This window comes from Berghia stephanieae, chromosome 2 (genome assembly GCF_034508935.2).
Source record: "Berghia stephanieae isolate SIO BIC M18660-M18661 chromosome 2, UCSD_Bste_1.3, whole genome shotgun sequence".
NCBI classification, from domain to species: Eukaryota; Metazoa; Mollusca; class Gastropoda; order Nudibranchia; family Aeolidiidae; genus Berghia; species Berghia stephanieae.
This window is the reverse complement of record NC_088361.1, coordinates 116,178,617-116,200,701: the sequence shown is the minus strand read 5'-3', so window position 1 is coordinate 116,200,701 and position 22,085 is coordinate 116,178,617. Positions and strand designations below refer to the sequence as shown.

The window sequence follows — 22,085 nt, the reverse complement described above, 5'->3', positions numbered from 1 at the left end:
GCCATGGGCATATGGTTCTGAAAGTCTCCTTTTTTGAGGCAATTTTTTTTTATGCCTGAATGCTAATTCTGATCAAATATATTGAAAATTAAGTAGGTTCACTGAACAAACATTACAGGTTTATGTCATATTATCATTACCAAGATACTAAGAATCAAGCACATGAAGCAACATTTCAGACACTAGCAGTTGTATTCCAAACAAAACAGCAAAATCAACAGGACACTAATTTATCTTTCATAATCATGAAAGAAATAAATGAAACACTTTTAGCTATATAATTCACCACATCCTCGTGTGATTTCCGTCAATTCTTGCATTAAGTCACAAAATTTTTTAAAAATCAATTTAAGAAGAAAAAAAAAAAAATGGAAAAATAGCATGTAAAGTTAAACTGAATTTTAAAAAAATAAATATTAGAATGGTAATTATCAAGAAAATACTCGTAGATAATGTGAAGTAACAAGACTTTGCTTGAGTTTGTTGCATAAAAAATAATCAATAATCAATTTTCGTATGTCAAAACACCAAACAACACTGGTGTAAAAAGAATATTTAAAGTGGTGGGAGGACTATGTAATTTGGCAACAGGTGTTGGCACGTTTACTTTCTCTGTGACAATGATCGTTACATTACTCATTACACTTAACCAAAAGTATTTGTGGGGTATTTGCTGAAGGAAATCATGAGCCAAAAAACGTAACTCAAACGACCAGTTCATTAAAAATCAGATGACCACAATAGTGATTTAATATTTATCACTTAGCCCCAAGGAAAAATTAACCAAGACTCCTGAAATCCTAACGTCAACTTCAGCTCCAAATTCCTGTTATTCAAAAGTCTGATAAATAATGATTAGATCAAGAAAATTGAATCATAACTCTTAAGAAAATAAATGTTTTCACTTACAATGTTGATGGGTGACATCTTTGGGTCAACCTTTTTGCCAAGGCTGTATGGCATGTGATGTCTGTAGATGTGACCCACATGGGAACAGGGAACCCACACAATACGACCTCCACATTGCCAAATCTGTCAATAATGAAGAGATAATGAAAATGTTGCTGCTTGAAGCTCGAAGAAATAAATAACAACAGGATATGAAATGGAAGCTTCAATTTATTAAACCAAGACAGATAAAGTGGAGATTTAGAGTTTCCATTTATCAACAAAACAAGATAATTAAACACTACGGAGGAATGAGAGATGTGAGAATGGCGTAGTTAAGGTGAATAAACAAAACAATGATAGGACAGGAAAAAGAATGTTCAAGTATAAGGAAGCACAAATTAAAATAGAACAATAAATATGAATAAAAGATGTGCAATTAATTAAATTTCCAATAAAGGGGAAAAACTAAGTCATGCATTTTAGAAGGTGAACTATAATGTAGACTCTAGTTAGAATATTAATAAAATGGAATTGGAATAAAATGTTAAAAAATGTTAGGGATAGTGGTACAGTCCAAGCTGGTATTGGGGATGCTGCTTTATTGGGACGATCCCTTGGGAACGTAAGCTTTTTCTATATAAAAAGTCATTTCCTTTCCAATTACCAGCCACTTAATTGGGACGGCCTGTCGCTTAATGGGGATGAAATTTGACAATGGCTATCCCCATAAAAGAGCTTTTTCGTTGTCCTCAATCATTTAAAACGATGTTTCATAAAATTCAATTTAGTCTAACGGGACAGTCAACCAGGTGTGTGGTTGTACCATTCATCAGAGAGGTGTGAACAATAGAATTTACGGTACCCCCTGTTAATGTCTATCGTGACAGCCAATCTGGCGTGTGGTCAACCATTCGTCATAGTCATCACAGAGAGGTGAACAATAGAATTTCTCTATATCCACTGTCAGTGTCATCGTTTGCCATTGCCACGTTCATGGCCATGATCACATGGTTCACAGGTAAACTGACCGGTGGATAATAAGTGATGGCTTTGTTTGATCAAGGCTTTTTACCACCACATGGTTTGTTCAATCGGACAAATGAATAGATAATGCATTCTTAATCCGTTGTTTTCTAATGAGCAGCATATTCGTTACTTGTTTTGTGCAGAAAGATTGGTCTATCATTGTTAGAGGTAGAGTATAAGGTATCATTTGTTTTTCATTAAGACATAAAATGCCACTCATATTCATGGCTGCCGCTTAATTGGAATGATTTGTCGGGAACTAAGCCATCCCAATAAACTGGCTTAGACTGTATTAGTATTATTGTTTTTGTTTAATAAATTAAAGCTTTCATTTTCCAATTGTTCTTCAATAACGACAAGAAAACATAATGATTACTTTCTAGACCACATAAGATGCTGAATTGAAAAGCCGTTGACTATTCTTTACAAGGTAAAAATTCATTTCAATTTTTTTTTAAGAAGGACTATTTTACATTGATTTCATAATTAGTACAATATACAGAAAAGAATAAAAGAAAAAGAAAACTGCACCTTAAAGGAAAGTTCGTAGTTCTCGCCTCCCCAAATCATGAGTCCAGGGTCATAACCTCCAAGCTCCATAAAATACTTTCTATCCATAGCAAACAGGCCACCTGCATGGGTAGGAGAGCTGGAGGAGTAGCAGTTATTAATGTATTAATTTGAATGTGTGTGTGAGTGGGGGGGGGGGGGGGGGGGGAGAGAGATGAATATCTTGTATAGATTAACATTTTAAAACTTCCATTCTCATTCTGGCGACTCCACTAAACTATTACATAATGGCAATTGAGTGTGTGTGTGTGTGTGTGCATGTGTTATGTGCGAGCCCAGCTCTTAATACCAGAAAATTCACAATCATCGTCTTAAAAAAAATATTTCCCAGTCCTAACAGCCATACAACTTCAGATCATCTTATGGCTAGGCCTCCACATTAAAACATATGACAGTTCAGAGCTTCAGACAATTTTGCAGCATCCAAATTAAGACAGTTGTAATTATCTCAGCTCAAAATAATTCTATTGTTCCCATCTTCAGGCAAATTCATAATTTAGTGCTTCAAGCATCTTTTTACAGTTCCCACACAAACTGCATAACTCCCGTTGAAATATAGAAATGAAAAATAAAAAATATTACTTGTATGGTTCACTTGAATGCTTGCGTTTTTTGAGCTCTCTCTGTGGCACTTCTTTCTCCTTATACAGAAATCCCCATTCAAAGATACCTCTGTTGAATTCTGATCCATACACAGATGAGTAATGCATGGTGTTATAGTCAATGCCATCAACTATAGGCACAGCCATTGTTGTCCTGCAACAAGAGATAAAACCATAATCAGTGGGATCTTACGCCACTCAATGAATGATGTTTGAAATGTGACAAACGAGCTGTTTGCACAACCAATGGAATCGATTGATTCGTTTCTTGTCAACTGCATATTGTGGCTTTTGAACAACAATCTGGAGCACTTTTAATATACTATTGTAGCCATAAATATAATTAATATTTAAATATCACGAAAATATTCAAACAATTAAAACATCCCTTTGCCTCCCCCCCCCCTCCCTTATCAATGTAAAAAAAAGCTATAGGATAAACTTTTATTTCACAATCCTTCACCCACTTAAAGGAACTATCTCAAGCCTTTTTAACTCATTTAGCCCTATGACTGACTATCTCTGTATGCCCAAACATCTGTTCACTGCTGACAATGGTATCATCATTAATCTCATTACTATCATAGACATTTAAATAATCTGATAATACGTAAAAATTGACATAATGTAGTAATAAACAAAGTTGAACCATTTTTCAGCATAAACAGGACTATATATCCTTTGTTTGGCCCAAAGACTATTATTGAATAAAATCTAACCTATAATGGCACAATGATTTCATCCCATCATTATTTACAATCTTCTGAGATGAATTATATATGCATTTTTTAAAGTTACTGTTTTTAATCTTTACATGATAGTGATAGCTGAATAGAATTATTTACATAATACCAATTTTTTGTTAGATTGAGACTGGTATATAATCTCTAGGGTGAGCGGACAACACAGGTAAAAGGCTAGGGTTGAGTGAGCTAAAGCTAGTCATTCCCATTTCAAACTGGCAACTCTCATTCATATAAGAGAATGGAGAATATAAAGTTTTCTAATGTTACTTGACTTTACCCACGAGGAATAAAAACATACATACCTATTTTGCCGTATGGGTTCCAGAAGTGGCAAAAGCCAGTTTTTGTTACATTCACAATGTGCATCTAAAAAGACAATGACATCACCTGTGGCAAGTTCTGCCCCACGAGATCGGGTTCTAATAAGTCCCTCACGTTGTTCATTTCTGTAAAGCTTGACTACATCCCCAAACTGTTTTATGTAATTTTCTAATTCATCTTTCAAATGCACTGTGAGAAAAGAGGTATTCAAAAATAAGTTTGTAAAATAAAGTTTGAATTTTTGTTTTATGAACAAAAGATCTACTATAGTGTTATATATATATGTTCAAAAGAACTTTCCTTGATTCCTTAAAGTGACTGGGAAGACATGAAAATTTAGACAAATTTTAAGAGTTGTCAATTTTGCACAGTTTTAGAGAGAATTAATCATATTTTAGTATACTACATTAACTTTCATTTCTCCAGCCTCAATTTTATAACTATATTATGTTTTTAAGGGTTTTACAGCGCTTGCAACACATTAAGGTCATATCAGTTCCAGTAAAAAGGAAAAAAATGGGATAGTAAAATGTTCTAGAATTACAATTAAAGTACCCATGAAAGGGAAGACAAATAATAAAACATAATACAATGCATAGCAGAGAGATGATTTACAATGAAAAAAATATCATCTCCCAAAACTAACTATACATTTGACTGTTTCCCTCCCAGCCAGGGACCAGGACAAAACCAAGAAATTTCATCCCAAGACAAAGACAGAAAGCATGTTGGAAAACAGATATAGGGGGATAGAAGACACAGCAAGTATCTCTCTGCCCACTATGGGAGGTCAGGAACCCACCCATAATTTTATAACTAAATGTATCTAAATTTCTGAGAATGTCAACAATCTCAATTATATTTTTGCTTATAAAAATATCGAAAATCACAACTAATGATATCTGGGAAAAAAAAAAAAATCCCAAGAGTGTGGGTAAGTGTGTGTGTAGAGAGAAAAGAAAGAAGAAGAGAGAGAGAGAGAGAGAGAGAGAGAGGAGAGAGAGAGAGAGAGGAGAGATGAGAGAGAGAGAGAGAGAGAGAGAGGAGAGAGAGAGAGAGAGAGAGAGAGAGAGAGAGAGAGAAGAGAGAGAGAGGAGAGGAGAGAGAGAGAGGAGAGAGAGAGAGAAAAGAGAGAGAGAGAGGAGAGAGAGAGAGAGAGAGGAGAGAGAGGAGAGAGGAGAGGAGAGAGAGAGAGAGAGAGAGAGAGAGAGAGAGGAGAGAGAGGAGAGAGAGAGAGAGAAGAGGAGGAGAGAGAGAGAGAGAGAGAGGAGGGAGAGAGAGAGAGAGAGAGAGAGAGAGAGAGAGAGAGAGAGGAGAGAGAGAGAGAGAGAGGAGAGAGAGAGAGAGAGAGAGAGAGAGAGAGAGGAGAGGAGAGAGAGGAGAGAGAGAGAGAGAGAGAGGAGAGAGAGGAGAGAGAGAGAGAGAGAGAGAGAGGGAGAGAGAGAGAGAGAGAGAGAGAGAGAGAGAGAGAGAGAGAGAGAGAGAGGAGAGAGAGAGAGAGAGAGAGAGAGAGAGAGAGAGAGAGAGAGAGGAGAGAGAGGAGAGAGAGAGAGAGAGAGAGGAAGGGGAGAGGGAGAGAGAGAGGAGAGAGAGAGAGAGGAGAGAGAGAGAGAGAGAGGAGAGAGAGAGAGAGAGAGAGAAGAGAGGAGAGAGAGAGAGAGAGAGAGAGAGAAGAGAGGAGGAGAGAGAAGAGAGAGAGAGAGAGAGAGAGAGAGAGAGAGAGAGAGAGAGAGAGAGAGAGGAAGAGAGAGAGAGAGAGAGAGAGAGAGAGAGAGAGAGAGAGAGAGAGAGAGAGAGAGACACAAACACAATAAATTTGACACAAGACTTGATGGTGATTTTGTTATCGTTCTGCCGTGGAGCCAAATGAATACTTTTCATGGAAAAATGTTTTGACAGCGCAAAAACACATTTCAAAGAAAATACCAAAATCCCGGAATTCTATGGAAAATTACCATCACTGCTTCTATTTTTCCCTTAAAAAATGGAGAAAGTCAACCTAATATCAACTAGTATTTACAGTTCCAATGAATTTATTGATTTTAAGCTTGTCTTATAAAAGAATTATCATGCCTTGTCAAATACATATTATCAATTAACAATGTTACCTTTATCACTAAAGTCGTCAACTAAAACAACCTCCTTTAGAAACTCTGGTGGAGAAGTATTGATGACGCTGTGAATGGTCCGCACCAAAGAAGAAAATCCTTCATTATGAAACACAAGAATAACGCTGGCTGTTGGTTGGTTGGTGGGGTACTGCCAAGATTTACACCTGAGGTAAATTAAAAACAATATATACAATGCTTTAAAGGTTAAAAAACAACAATACAATTTAAATTTCTATTTTTATTTGTAAAATAAACTAAAAGGGTAAGGTAAAAAATAATGTTAAATTATAATCTTTTATTGAAAATTGCAAAGAATACATTGTCATTGTTCCTAAAAAAAAGGAGACCTTGGGAGCCAATAGGTCCATGGAGCCTGAGTTTATCTAAGTTTTCTATAGCGTAAAACAGACAATAGCAATTGCTTCTTATCCTTCGGACAGGACTCCAAGTCTATCACAAAGTATTTTTCACCAGACCCATCTACCCATTCACTGCTGGGTAGACAGGGAGGATCTGAAAAAAATCTTGATTGCATCCGACACCCAGGATTAATCTTGGTCTCTTTGTGTGGTAAGAGAGTGCCTACCAACTGGCTATCAGGACACCCAATAATATATTCTTATTCCTTACAAAACTTGAAATGTGGACCTGAGCAAAGTTTGAATCTGTAAAACTTATGACTAGATATCGCGAAAACAGTAAAGTACTGATGAGAGATAAAAAAGGTAGTAGACTGTATTAAATTAAAAATTTTCAAAAAGGCATATAAAATAAAACACAAAAACAAATAAAATGATAGTAATGTGATTTGAATCAATATCAATATGGTAAAGATGATGGAAGCCACTGTGAGCAAGTTTCTTTATGAAAAGAAAAAAAAAATGATAATACTTATATTTCCTTTGATTTATCATTTGTGTGAGTGTGAGTGTATGTGTGGGTGTGAATGAGTAAGTCTGTGTATGTGCATAGGAAGCGGTGGGGGCAGGTATAGTTCCAATTTCAGTTACTTCTATTTTCCTTTATATTCTATAATAATATTATGATTGAATCAAGACTCTCCTTTAACATGACAAAAAAAAAAGCTTATAAAGAGACTTACTCTTGAGGCCTTGTGTCGGGTATTATACGATCCATTGCCACTTTGTCACTGGCCACCATGTTGAAACCATATTCTTGTACAGTTTGATGACCTTTTGTTTTTTCTCGCCCCCTCAACACTACAGCTTTTCCACCTTCACCTGATAATGAGAACCAAAAAAAAAAAAAAAAAAAAAAAAAAAAAAAAAAAAAAAACAAATTTTTAAAAACAACAACAACAAAAGAAACTGAAAGAGAGAAGTCAGTTTTGTTACCAGATTAAATACACTGGTGATTTTTTAAAAGATGAAAAATCACCAAATGATCAGTACGCTTTGGCCCAATCTTTCTCCAAAAGCAATGAAAACAAAAAATGATAAAGGGAAAAAAATAAGAAAAACAAATAAAAAACGAAAGAAAAAAAAATGAAGTTAAAAGCTTATACAAGGGATAAAATATCAAGACTGGTATGCTGACCCAAAATGTCAAGTCCCTACACTGTGCCTCAAGTGCATATATGTAAGTAGGCAACCTTTGCCAAATGTGTCTATAAGCACAAAATTGAAGTTAATCATAAGGAGGACGTCTGCGACATGACTTGCTAAAATTAGCAGAAAGCTGGGTATAAACCAATTTATTGAATAGTCTAGAGGAAAGCACTAGCCCTTATATGTTACTCTTCAAACGCAACAATGAAGATAGATATATAGCTGTGATTTATAGTTCAAATTTACATTGTGGAGTTTTCTTTAGTATTTAAAAATTATATTTCACCTGGTAGGTCCTTAAGTTCTCTTTCAGGTGGTTCATAATTTCCATTTTCTCCAGTCTTCAAATAAGCTTGTTCAACTTTCTTCACTGTAACTTGCACTGGGGACTCGACGACTTTTCCTTCCTCAAAACCTTTCTTTGGGGAAGGTAAATTTTGTTGCTTTTCGATTACTCTCATTTTCTTCCTAATCTGTGAGGGCATTAGAGGGAAAACATATTGAAAGAAAAGAAAAACATGGAAAACATTACATTTTACATCATGTCTACAATATCTGCGTATTCTGATTTATTAATTTAAAAATAATTTTTATTCTTCTTCTTAAATGATAATTGTTTGGGTATATTCCCACTAATAGCTCTGCAAATGTCATTATTAAAAACTGTTTATCCTTATGATGTATTATGTCTTTAAAATGCCTACAGGAATAAACACCAGAGATCACAATGATTCAATACTGTTATCTTTCTTCAAAGCCTTTAATAAAGTAGACCACTACGGGCTTTAAATAAAACTTAAATGTGTGGAATTTCAGAACACTATATATATATATGTATGTATAATATTATGTTACTTTTCTTTGTGTGTCATGATTGGAATCTTGATGAAGGAATGTTTTAAAGGAAAATGTATTACTATGTATTTTTATGCACTATGTTTTAAAACCTATGTCGGTCAAAGGCTTCTATTAGCCTGACTACATTATCTATGAAACATTTTTTTAAAATGCCGACAATAAATAAATATTTGAATTGAATTGAATTGAATTGAATTAATTCATTGCTTTCAAATAGCACCTGAACACTTATAGTAAATGGTACAGAATCAAATGAAATACCGATAAGATCAGGGGACCTCAGGGAATATTGATTAAATCTTGACTCCAAGAACTAAGAAAAGATTATTTGCAGAAAATAGTTTCTTGTATAGAAACTACACAGTAAAATTGATGAACGATTTTACAGAAAATGGAAAATGAAATTCCATCATTCATGAAAAATATCCAAAAGAAACTAAAATATTTAGGAGTTATTATTGAAAGCAAACTTAATCTTAAAAGAGACGATACAATTCAGCAACACCTCCATAACATATGGGATTCTGTCCACAAACACCAATCCCATATGGTTTACAAACACATTCCATCAATCTTGGATAACAACACCCTCAAAAGACTTTCTTAGAGAAAACAAGGAGCATGGTCAAAATCAATTAAAAAACGAGGGCTGAAATATGACAAAAGAGCAGAAATGAATACAGAAATTACTTTAAAATATTAATTCATAAGAACAGTAATATCAACTTATGGAAATTTCTTAAATAGCAAAAAGTATGATGGCACAGGAGATGAATCTCTTAGATCTCAATGATACATTTAGCAATAGCAGAGAAAGGCTAATATTCTGAACAAAAATCATACAACCATAAGACCAAAATAACACACCATCCAGCAAATTATGTCAATGATTGATAAATCAGAAGAAGACAGTGTAAATTTGCTGAATATCTTAAAAACAAGTTAGCTGACAGGACCCGACAATATTTCATCACGCCTCCTAAAAATTGCAGCTAAGAAGATTGACCCTGAGTTGACTAAACTCTTTAAAATAACGTTGTGGTACCGTCTATCATTATCAGATCAGGCGAAGATACTAGTAGTAGTCAAGCTAGTAATGACGAGTCTTTTAAAGCAAGCAATGGCTAACACTGTTGTTTCAAGAAGCCACAGGTAGCCTACTTCAACTGAAACCGCAACTGTAGATGATTGGAAAAAGACAGCCATAGTCAAGTACTTTACCATCACTCCCCATCTCTGCTATTTTTGGTTATTCCACTATAATAGTGTTCCTTCTAGTTCTGACGATGTCGTAGAGAGGTAGCACTGTCATCTACACGGTTGATGAGTTTGAACTTGACAAAGGTGGACAGACAGACATGACATTCCTTGATATTAAGAAAGCTTTTCAGAAAGTACCACATGAGTGCCTTTTCTACAAGATCCAGAATATTGGAATAACTGGTCAGGCCCCGAAATGGATAAATCATTTCTGAGTGACAGAACTCAGCAAGTCATTGGTAATGGTCAAACTTCTGAGATAAGCCAGATAATGTCATGTGTCCCCTAGGGATCAGTTCTGGGTCCTTTGTATTTTTCATTTCTTCATTAATAACCTCCTGATGGCATAGCATCAGAAGTATGTCTATTTGCAGATGATACTGCCCTTTATAAGCAAATTTATTCAATTGGAGGCAGTATCCAACTAAACAAAGACTAAGCAAAATAGAAGTATAGAAGAATCATGGCTAATGAGCTTCAATGTGAACAAGTGCAACATACAGACAAAATTTTTAAAAACAAAACAAAAAACACTTATAAACCTCGACCACCACCTTCACGGCCAAAAGGTGATAAAAGTCAAATCCTCTAGATATTTGGACTAAATCTTTCCTATAATCTTGAATGGAAAAACATCTCAAGGCAAACAAAACAAGTACTTTCTGAACAAGAAACCTGAGAAGCTGCCCTGTCAAAACTCACAAACTAAGCAATCGGAGAATCAAGTCTTTCATATTTGTATATTTATATTGACTGTCATCATTTTTCCAAAATACTTTCTACCCAATGGTATCAAGCTTTTCAGCAATTGGGACTTTTGAAGACGCATTACTGACTATCAGGAAAGTAATATAGTTTTGCCTATTTCTCTTTGATCATCAGCAGTAATAATCAGTCACTTGATTTATTTAAAGAAGAAAAAGAAACAGGGAGCTTTAAAAGAGCTTTTGCAAATAATATCAAAACACGATGAGAAGATTGCTTATGTCTAATTATTTTCATTATCTATCTTGAACATGCCCTGAAAAACCTAAGAGGCAAAAGAAATGCTGGTATTCTGACCCTGAATTAGCATTATCACAATTGACATAAACAGCATTACAATGCAGCACCAATCTATCAAACGAAATATATCGTTCTCTTAAGTGATACTAATCACTGTGATTGCATGAGATGGCAGTGGTCATTCATGCAGGAATGTATGCCGCATTCTGTAACATTATACAGACGTAACATTTGCTTATTATCCTTTGGATAGGACACTAGTCTATATATAGTAATTTCTGCCAAATTTAACAAACCCAGCTACCCCATCCATGATGGATGGAAAGAAGAGAAAAAACAAAAAAAAAACACAAAAAACAACAAAATAAAACACAAAAAAATCCCCAAAAAACTGGACTTGGGATTGATAGTCCCTATCGAGTGGCAGGTTATCTAATAACCAAACTGCTTAAAAGGATAAAATAAATAAAGTTGGACATTCATTGATGCTGATGGAATTAGATTGAACATTTTGTTGCCTATACTCTTCAATCTTTGCATTGCTGTTTGGTTGTCTTGAAATTTGTGCATTGTTGAGACCACGTCAAGACTTCTTCCCAGCAATGAGGCGAATGTATTTATAAATTCCCGACAATGCATCTGATTGTTCTCCTTTGAATTGACATCACTATGAACTATAAGCAATGTGTTGTCAATAGACAAAATCTAAAGCATGAAGACTTGAATCTCATCTGTTCAATGTCATGCATGTCTTTAACATACCTGCCATTTTTTGTACTCTTCAGCATCGTTTGTTGAGTCTTGATTGAGCCTCAGGTGGAATAAGTAAGGTCCAAGAAGCAACATTGTAATCACTGCTGCACTCAGCTTGGCCAGAAATCGAACCTTTATACGAGCCATGATGTAAAGACCTCCCTTCTGTAGATTAATAAAACAAGAAAGATGCTCAATATGCAACTAAAACAACAGAAAATATCAATTTTAACATTTCAATGATTCACCAGAGCAGTCTTTTCCAAATAAATCTTTGAATTTTGAAAGACAAAAAGTAGATAATCTATAAATCAGGTCATGAACTCTTAGTCACAAACAAGGATTCAAATCTATGTAAAGATTTAAATTCATGTTTGTTTTTGTTTTAGTCTTTTGTGTGTTTTACATATCTTGCAACATTCTGAGGTAACTTATTCACCTAGTAAATAAAATGAATTTTAAAAAAAGATCAAAGAGAGAAAAGGAGTAGATTCCAAGAACAACCTTTCCATGTGTCTATCTTGACAACAAGACCACCAAAAGTCCCACCAGATAGTATATAAAAAAACCCCAATCAGATGATTACAAAATCCATATGAATAAATAAGTAAATAATGATAAACTGTGGGAATGATTAGTAAAAATAAAAATTCTCTGAAAAAGATAACTTTATATATGTGTGTGTCTATTTCCCTGGAAAAATTGCCACAAAGACATAAAGCCACATAGATAAGATGCATGATATAGGGGGGCAGGGTTGGAAATTACAAATAGAGATAGCAAGGACATAAACCAATGTATGTAAAACCCATGGACCCAACCAAGAAGGTCAACATTACACCACCCAAAAGTGAGTGACCACTAAACATTTACGCTGTACTAGAGAGGTGAATCTGAAAAAGTTAGCCTCCTAAAATATAAAAAGGAATGAACAGACTTTCTCAGCTCGCGTCTACGCCAGATTATCTTCAGTGTGAATACTATATATATATATATATATATATATATATATATATATATATATATATATATATACACATATATATATATACTATTAATACTATAAAAGAACTTTTCTTTTCATAAAAAAATCCATTAAAAATCGAAGGAAAGTCTTCTTATTTTACTTAAGCTAAATTGATATTTCTTGGAGTTAAGTTTTATTTTTAATTTTAAGGGCAGTGCTCTTTAGTTTGTTTGTTTGTTTGTTTTTAAGGGTTTTAAGGCGCTTGCAACACATTAAGGTCATATCAGCGCCAGTAAAAAGGAAGAAAATGCGAAAGTAAAAAGTTCTAGAATTATAATTAAAGCCCCCAAGAAAAGGGAAGACAAAAGGGGACTTGGTTCAAATAGGAGACAGATATGGATTCCAAGAGCACACTATCAAAGTACTTAGTTTGAAATCAAATAAAAGTCTCATCCAGACACAAGCACAGATCCCTACTAAGAGGAATACTCTCAAATGTTTACAAATTATATATAATATGTATTCAAAACATAATACGGTGCATAACAGAAAGATGATTTACAAGGAAAAAAATATCATCTCCCAAAACTAACTATACATTTGACTGTTACCCTCTCAGCCAGGGATTCCAGCTAGGGCCAGGACAAAACCAAGTAATCTAATTCCAAGATAAAGACAGAAAGCAAATTGGAAAACATATAGGGGGATAGAATACAAAGTAAGTACCTCCCTGCCCACTATGGGAGGTCAGGAACCCCACCCAGAGTGCTCTTAAGTGCTAAGAGAAAACAACAGTAGGCAGCTAAAGTGAAATATCATTTCGTACCACACACATTAACCACTTAAAATTGCCAACAATTTATATCAATCTATTTAGACTACCTTTAAAAACAGTTTAGATTTAAAGATGCACTACTTTCTAAAAAAAAACAAAAAAACTTTCCTAATTTGATAATCCTGGATGAATTTCAACAGTTATTAATATATTTGAAATTATTTTGCCCCTTTTCAACCGTAGAATTCTACAACGTTTAAAAGTGACAAAATAATTTCTATGTGTAAGTAAGTGCATTTGGTTTCATAGGTCGAGGCCTAGGATACACCATGAAGGAATAAATAATGTATTTTTGGCAGGCATTAGGTGTCGCTCTATTAGTGGTAACTGCTAGGTCATGCTAGGTATCACTCAGAAATTTTCGCCCTAATTGCATCGACTTGCGACAATTTACTGTTGTGACCACTTTGAAAAATGACATTTGATGATAATTATTAGTAAAGCATGATAAATAAACAAACGCTAATGATAATGACAAATTAATGAAAGAAAAAGAATAGAAAATAATAACGATAATAATACTAAGAAGAAGCATTTATAAAGAAACTTTTTTTAAAAATTAATGATTTATTAAAAGTTTTTAATAAAATAAAAAATTAATAAATAGGAGGAATAAAAAGAAAATAACATTGAAAAAAAAATATCCCCATTGGGATGTGAACCCAGGACCTTCCAGTTCAAGTTAGGGTCAACAGCTTAACCACTATACCCCAGATCCACTTGACTTATCATTCAATGGTTATGGAGTCATCTTTTACCAAAATACTAGAGTGATATCTGGTGTTGTGTTAGGTGTCGTTCGAATAGTTAGAGTTTGAGCGATATCTAACCAGACGTTTAGTATATCTATATTATTATATAATTATAATCATTATAAATTATGTTAGTGTTAGGCGTCGCTCTAATTAGAGTTAGACGTCTAGAGTAGAGTGATATCTAGTTATCTAGTCTTTTTGAATAAATAAACTATTAAAAAAGGGAGGCCTTCCTAAAGCTCCTACATCCCCAGTATTATTTTAAAAATATAATGTTCTAGTGGGGGGTTTGGGAGGGGAGAAACTTTTTTTTATAATCTAGTAGGTGGTTTGGAGGGGGGGGGGGGGGGGGGGGTGAGACTTTAAAAAAAAAGGTTTCCCCCCCTCCCAAACCCCCTACTAGAACATTAAAAGGCAGTGTCTATGTACACGGTAACCGGGCACCTAGCCTCAGGATCTACGTACACGGTAACTCCGGTAACTGGTTTGCCGCTACAATAAAAGCAATGGATCATGGGTGCCAGCAGGAAGAAGTGCTGAAACCTGAAACTAAAATCTCGACACTTTGCCAAACCTGAAAATTTTCCTACTGAAAATGCGGCCTAAACTTTAATCTTATTTCATCACCGATTTTATACCATTATTAAATGATTACACAGCAAACATATTGAGGAAATTAATTTGATTTTAAAACCAACTTATAATACATAGTGAAATACTCAAAAAAGTTGACTGAATCACGTTTTCGAATTTTTACAGATACTATTAGGTTATTTTACTCAAAACACTGAAACCGGAGGTATTTGACTTCGAGATATCGCGAAACCGGAATTCTGACATGAACCGGAAAACTGGCACCCATGCAATGGATGGACCTCGCTCTATATGTGTGTGTGTGTGTGTTATTTAAAAAAATCAAACATTAAAGGCGAGATTCAAGGTTACCATGTATGTTACTGTTACCGTGTAAGTAGATCCTGAGGTTAGGTGCCCAGTTGGTAATGAAAATAATGATACCAAGATATCTGCGATATTCCTCTTTATAACGAAGTTATGCATATTTAATTGAACGCCCCTAAAACTTAGTAAAAGCGAACCGCAATTTCCAGTCATAACTTTCTTATGGGCGAGTTGGGTCACAATTTGACTCCCACTGCTGCTGCTCACTTTACTGCCTAAAGTTACCGTGCGTAGACACTCATACTCATATCAAAAGGAAAAAAAAAGAATACTGGGGATGTAGGAGCTTTCGGAAGGCCCCCCCCCCCCCCAAAAAAAAAAATAAAAAAATAAAAAACAACCCAAAAAAAACATTACACTGTATCATCTCTCAGATTCGTCAAATCTTTAGAGGAGCATACTTAAAGTTATATTCACTTCCACACTACGTGACACTTCTTCACTAGGTAACACACTAGACAACACATACATTATAATACAGTATACAGTATACTGCACAACACTCTACACAGCCGACGTGTCACTGACTTTACTTTGGCTTAGTCCTACCCAGCTATCTTAAGCAAAACAAACAAAAAAAAACAACAACTAAAACTTGGAAAAAAACTTAGACCAGTTCAAATTGTAGTTGTAGCCTTAGGACTGGAAGACATGCAACGGTTCCACTATCACTAAGGAGTCCAGAAATTACTTGTCACCGTCTTGAATCTTGATGACAGTGGCGATGATGAGTGATGAGACGTAAGTCGCCGAAATGTTTACTTAAAAGGTGCCAACTGTTATTAAATAGCCTAGTTCATATTTAATTTGACATCATAGATACATTGTGAGTTGGGGGAGAAAGTGTAGAAAATATCAAAGCAATTTTATTGTTTAATTCAAGACAAAAGAACAAAGCATTTTGTAAATGTCATCATCTATCGTGATCGAAGACGTATTTTCCGAGTAGGGAATAGTAAGTGTCCATCTGGTAAATCATTAGCAAAAAATAATGCATTGCAGATCGAAACTAGAATACTTGTAACCAGATTGAATTCTTAATTTCCCATAATCGTAACAGATGGTAAAATTTGATATTATCTTTTAATATTTATAAATTGACCGTTATTTCTAACCAAAAATATGATTTTTGCTCAATTAGTATAAGGCATCTTAACCTTAGGTAATAGTATGTCCTCACGAAATTTCGAATTAGTCTTTGGCTACTAAAAATTGAAATTCTGGCAGCCATCTTGTTTACATTTCATTTCATCCATTTGTCAGTTGTCAGTTGTCAGTCATTTCTCCCTCTTTCGAATATGGCGACCCCTGTCCCCAGTCCCAGTATACCAACAAATCAATTTAACAGTAAGTATACATACATTTCTTCGTTTAGATACCTTGCTTACTTTTAAGATCCACAAGAAACTGGTTATGTTTTACTAATGCACCCAACTCAAAACCCTTACTTTTACTTTTTATTTTGAGACTTTTTGTCTTTTGTAAAGGCCGGCTCTATTCCACACCAAGGCTCAGACTCAGACTCAGGAAAATAAACTTGAACTCTATTTCTCCGAATGGTCGGCTAGCCTCCGGTAGCTGATAGGTAACGGACGCGATGTCGATGCAAAAGTAAATGCTCAAACAGAGTGGACAGGGAATTCTCACGAATCATCAAACTCTAAGTCTAAACTCTAGACTAAGAGTAAGAGAATCGCGAATACTCCACTCCATGGCGCGTTCCCGTTCACTTACTTTGCACTTCGCGCCGCACTATCAAACTAAAGAGAGAACAGAAATAATAAACCTAAATAACAAAGTCTCAAGACAGGAATAGAGTTTGAAAGACAAGATAGCACAAACTCAAGATAGAAGTCTAACAGAAAATTGAGAATAAAAGACAGAACTGGCATGGGCAAAAGAAAACCAAAAAAAAAAAAAAAGAATTTTTTAAAATGCATACACACACTATTCTATTCACACATTCCTCATTCTCATACACTAGAACACACACTCGCAAATAACCCCCAAAAAATCTTAAGAACGGAGAAATAGAGGTCAAATTTATTTTCCCGAGAAATAGTCACTTTGTAAACGCGATCAATTTTATTAAGCCGTCTACTTATTGACTTACCATGACAGTGACATGATGGCTTATCTTCACCGCTGTGGTTATTTTCAGACATGTCTAAGTCTGAGAATAAGAAATTGATTATTGGCAGACAATGTCTGCCAATAACGATGGACGATTATACACTGACACTTTTTTGAAACCCTGCTCTTTTAAACCTTGGTGGGTTACCACAAATGTGTCACAAAAAACAAAGTGGCAGACTCGAGTGTGAATAGTCTCTCGTGGCTATTCGGACTCAAACTCCTATATGTGTGCGCATACAGAGGAGAGGACGACATAATGTGGGCAGTATGCAGAGGGTGAAACTGATAAAGAAATAGAAAAAGAGTTCAGAAGAAATTTTGTTTTGCCCATCACACTGACTAAGCTCATACCCCTACTTTGGACTGTAGAAGGATAGTTGCCTGTCTCACACTATCAGTATCAGAATTTGTAATTTTGAAATTATTTTTTTTTTTTTTATTATCTGAGATTAAAATAACTCTCAAAACAATGAAGCAAAACGTAAGTTACGCAGATGTCTGTGGGTTAGCCAACCTTTCATTATCTTCTTTTTAATGTTCTGGTTCGAATCCACTACCTCACTTTTTTCTTTTTCTAATCCCCCCCCCCCCCCCCACCTTTTTTTTGGGTCTGTTTTTATACCAAGCAGGAGTTTTAAAATTAATTGAACTTCTTTTTTTTCTCTGATTGTCGTTAAATTTTTATTCATGTCATATATTTAGCTCTAATTATTTGCTCTGTTCTGTTTTTTGTTTTTCATTATTTATTACATAATTATGATCCACCCCGGATAATCGCAACTCAGTTCATTTCATCATCTCCCAGGAAATGGAATTGATTCTCTATAAAAGTCACTGGTTAATTGCAACAGATTTTTGACCTAAAAAAGTGGCAAATTCAAGATATCAATCGAACAAAATCTCATGAAATCACAACAGGTTGAAAAATCGAGATATTCATCTGGGTAAAATGTTGCAATAGTGGTCAGGAAACTCAACTTCGGTTAATCATAACATTTTTGCTGATCTGAAGGTGTTGTGATTATTTGGAGTAGACGGTATTATTAATATCATCATCAGACTACCTATCCCGACCTGCCAACCAGTACGATTTCGCGTATTTTAGTACGATTTTTAGACCCAAATTCGCGGATACAGTTTGCCAGTTTGGCATTTTAAATTTCAGATTCAAAAATTGGCATTTTGAACGTATGCATTAGAAAAATCATTTGACTTTGCTTTTAATTTGGCATTTCCTTTTCTTGTATATTATACTTAAATGCACAACTTTTCTCAACGTGGTGTAGTTGTTTAGCACTCCACTTATAGTTCAGTAGGTAATAAATTAACAACAGGAAATTTATATATTCAAAAAAGAGAAAGAAAAAAACACGCAATGCAACCAAGGATTTTTATATAAATTGTCTAATCAAAATAGTAGTTTTCTTAGTGGGTGGGAGTCAACAGACTTTGGCATTTTTTGGAGTGTTTTGGCATTTTTTGAGTCTTCCCCTGGCATTTTGTTGAAAAATAATCTGGCAACCCTGCCGGATACAGTTCCAAAGGATTTAGTACGATTTTTTAAAGGATATGTGATGTGAATGATGTTGATGATACATTTGATGCATCGATACACACATGTCGTACACCAACTATTGACTTTGTTTCTGAATGAATGGTGCATCACATTTAGTACTATAGTTATCATTTCAGTTGCTTATATGATGCATGTTTTCACCAATATTTTTCTCATACATTTTTGAGGATTTGCATAGAATTATGCATATAAGCTTATTTTCTACTTTAAATAGTCTCAGACCACATTTAAGCTTTTGCCACTTATTAAATAGAAAATTCTAAGTGAAAATTTAATTGAACCAACATCTTTGACTTTGAAGCCTTCAATTAAAAACTGTATTGCTAATTAACTTAAACATAAATGGGTTATTTCCCTTTATAATAACTAAATTACTCTATTTTGATTTATAAAATTCATAATGATCTTTTTAAAAAAAATTGTTTTGTACGAGTCTTGAATTACAAAGTGGGTAGCTTTAGGAATGGTATTTGGTTCAAAATGAATTCTCTAGAACCATTTTAGAAGTATATAACTTGTCTTTGCATATTACATACTTGCGACTTTCCCATCATTTGACCAAAGTAATAGTATTAGTGGTATAGTAGTAAAAGTAATAGTAGGAGGAGGAGGAGTAGTAGTAGTAGTGAATGCTCAAAAAAAAAGAGAGAGAGAGAGAGAAGGGGGGGGATCATTAGATAACATATATGTAAAATATCTTGCTACTGTTGCAAAATGTCATCTATTGAATAGAAAGACCGCTCTCCCAGATATTTTATCTGAAAACTTACTCATAACTGATGCACTGGGCTAGCAGATATTACCATCACAACTTCATTTGGTACATCAGCATCTCTTACCATCACCATCATGGCATCACCCCTTTACAACCGCCATCACAGCATTGTCACTGCCACAACCACCACCACATCACTTCTACCACCACCACATCACAGCTTCATCATCATCACCACCACCACTAGAGCACCATTGTTACAACAACCACCACTTCTTCCACTGACACTAGCATCAATACTACCAACATGTTAAGGGTCTTTGGTCATTTCTTTGAGTGTTTCGAAAGCAGTTTCCTTTGATATTGCAATTTCTGAGGCTTATACTAATTTAAAATGATCATTAAGTTTTAGTTTCTCGATAAATCGATTATTTTGTAATCACTAGAGATTGCTTGAATGATAAAGTCAGAGGTTATTTTGATTTTGGTTTGGTGTTAGCTTTTATATAAATTTTTGTATAGTGTGCACTTTTTTTTCCACATGTGCGGACAAAATACACTTTTTTGCTTAAAAATACACTTTTTAGGTTTATAGAATACACTTTTCATCCTGGGAAGGTTGGCAGGCCTGCCTATCATTATTACATTACATGACTATGAACCTGATTATAGTTAGCGAGGTGTAATGTTAAATTAACTTAATGTTTCTTGTCTTCCTTGACATATAGTAGTTTCACGACCCCATTAATAAAAGTTGCATTGCGTCATTAGAACACATTATGTCACCCACCATCTAAAACAGTATTATAATTTAATGCAGAGCTGCTTACTTGAAATGTAAAAAATTCGTAGTTTCCAAGGGGAAAAAGAAAAATCCACTTTAAATAGCTAAAGAAATACATAATTTGCCCTTAGCATGATCCAAACGTGCTCCTGTCCTAAATATAGATTTTGAGGACCTTAACGTTCCTTTTCAATAAGATTTATTGAGTCAAAGAGGCGAATGCAGTTCTGTGGCTGTAGAATGTGGTTCGTAGTACTAGGCAGGTCTGATTTAATGTCAGGACAATCCAGATGCTAAACGAAATAGAGTCAAACTAAGCTAAACTGATCAAAACTATAAATTTTGGTTAAGTGCTCTATAGTATAAAATTCATTTTCCTCACATATACAAATGCAACCTATGTCTGACATTCTTGGATTTAAATTTTATCACGAAATATGGGACAATAAAGAAAACTGTATTATTTGTAAAGAATAATCAAATGATTGAAAATATAAACTTCTTGTGTAGCTGGAATTTTTGAGTGACTGCCATACCATCAAATATGTATATTTTTCTCCTCAGAAATTCGTCCCAAAAAGCCCATCGATGTATGGTCCACAAGAGAAAAATTATGCTTAGCCAGTGCAGTGTACAAGATTGGAGATCAAAATTGGTACGTCAGTTTCCATGGTTTGTTGAGTGCTTTGAAAATGTAGAAATGAACAACAGCCAAAAGAGTGCATCCAAATATGCTTTTCCTATGTAGTTTGGAATAATTTTTTTCATAAACTCATTAGAGTCATTTTAATCTCTTATTTCTAGAGCAAGGGGTGATATGATAGGATTGCTGCTATCTAGCTCCTGAGCAATACAGATACACTAAAGAGAATTAGAATTTTTGTTTTGGTTTTGGATTTGCAACGTGGACATCAATATTCAGTCTGAGTCAGCCAGTTTACATGGAGAATTGATGATTTCTTCAAGCAAACTCAAAGGATATTAGTGCTGATTACAAATGTAATGTATTTTTTATTATTTGATATTTATTTTATAGGGTATCTGTGAGCAGGGCAATCAAGCCATATGCCGAAGTCAACAGACCTCCTGATTGGTTTCATCAAAAGGTATGCTTTGGGAGTAAAATAATAGTTATATCCCTGATGGAGCCACCATATACCTCAGTGAAGTTAGATGACTTTACTACTATGGGTTTCTTATGTGTAATACAATTCAATAGTCTGATGTCACGTTGCCTGGCAACGGTGGCCATCTTGGTTCTAAACAAAGAAAATCATTACTTTTTATTTTTCATGCTGGCTAGAACTTTTCATATGCCTTGTGATCAGAATGTGTAAAAGTCAAAACATGATCAAATTTATGGGGTTTTTTTCCTCTGAATACGCTTTTATGCTCGCTGGAGAAATATTTCATACGGGCGTCCGCCATTGTTCCGATAGTTTAGAGCCAGTGTTACTAAGTTACCATGCATCATTAGGAAGGAAGTGACGCTACGACTGTTGAAGAGTATTGACAACTGTGATTTTGACTGGGTAAATTACCATGGACAGATATCAATCTCACCACTTTTGTCCCATCTTTTTCTTTTTTTTTTTCTAATGTGTCCAATAAACGTTTGAGATTACGTAATTGAATGAGTATAGTGA

The 22,085-nt window shown here is 34.6% G+C and overlaps 2 protein-coding genes across 7 annotated transcripts in view; one reads left to right on the top strand and one right to left on the bottom strand.

The window, feature by feature from the left end:
• LOC144966329 (N-acetylgalactosaminyltransferase 7-like) overlaps positions 1 to 15,968 on the bottom strand; it is a 24,577-nt gene extending 8,609 nt beyond the window's left edge. Inside the window, exons 1-9 of one of the 2 annotated variants that reach the window (XM_078902638.1) lie at positions 15,842 to 15,968; positions 11,721 to 11,876; positions 8,122 to 8,308; positions 7,370 to 7,508; positions 6,265 to 6,431; positions 4,138 to 4,345; positions 3,070 to 3,243; positions 2,449 to 2,566; positions 910 to 1,032 (exon numbers count right to left, since the gene is read on the bottom strand). In XM_078902638.1, coding sequence (XP_078758764.1) covers positions 910 to 1,032; positions 2,449 to 2,566; positions 3,070 to 3,243; positions 4,138 to 4,345; positions 6,265 to 6,431; positions 7,370 to 7,508; positions 8,122 to 8,308; positions 11,721 to 11,858 — 1,254 coding nt within the window. In that variant the 5' untranslated portion in view covers positions 11,859 to 11,876; positions 15,842 to 15,968. Of the gene's footprint in view, positions 1 to 909; positions 1,033 to 2,448; positions 2,567 to 3,069; positions 3,244 to 4,137; positions 4,346 to 6,264; positions 6,432 to 7,369; positions 7,509 to 8,121; positions 8,309 to 11,720; positions 11,877 to 15,585; positions 15,660 to 15,841 lie in introns of those variants that run through there. The other variant, XM_078902639.1, reaches the window with a different exon arrangement.
• The window catches only part of LOC144966328 (bromodomain-containing protein 8-like), a 20,733-nt gene continuing 13,790 nt past the window's right edge, over positions 15,143 to 22,085 (top strand). For 2 of the 5 annotated variants that reach the window (XM_078902635.1, XM_078902633.1), the window contains exons 1-4: positions 15,143 to 15,234; positions 16,492 to 16,575; positions 21,004 to 21,094; positions 21,476 to 21,545. In XM_078902635.1, coding sequence (XP_078758761.1) covers positions 15,219 to 15,234; positions 16,492 to 16,575; positions 21,004 to 21,094; positions 21,476 to 21,545 — 261 coding nt within the window. In that variant the 5' untranslated portion in view covers positions 15,143 to 15,218. Of the gene's footprint in view, positions 15,235 to 15,947; positions 15,970 to 16,491; positions 16,576 to 21,003; positions 21,095 to 21,475; positions 21,546 to 22,085 lie in introns of those variants that run through there. The other 3 variants (XM_078902636.1, XM_078902637.1, XM_078902634.1) reach the window with 3 other exon arrangements.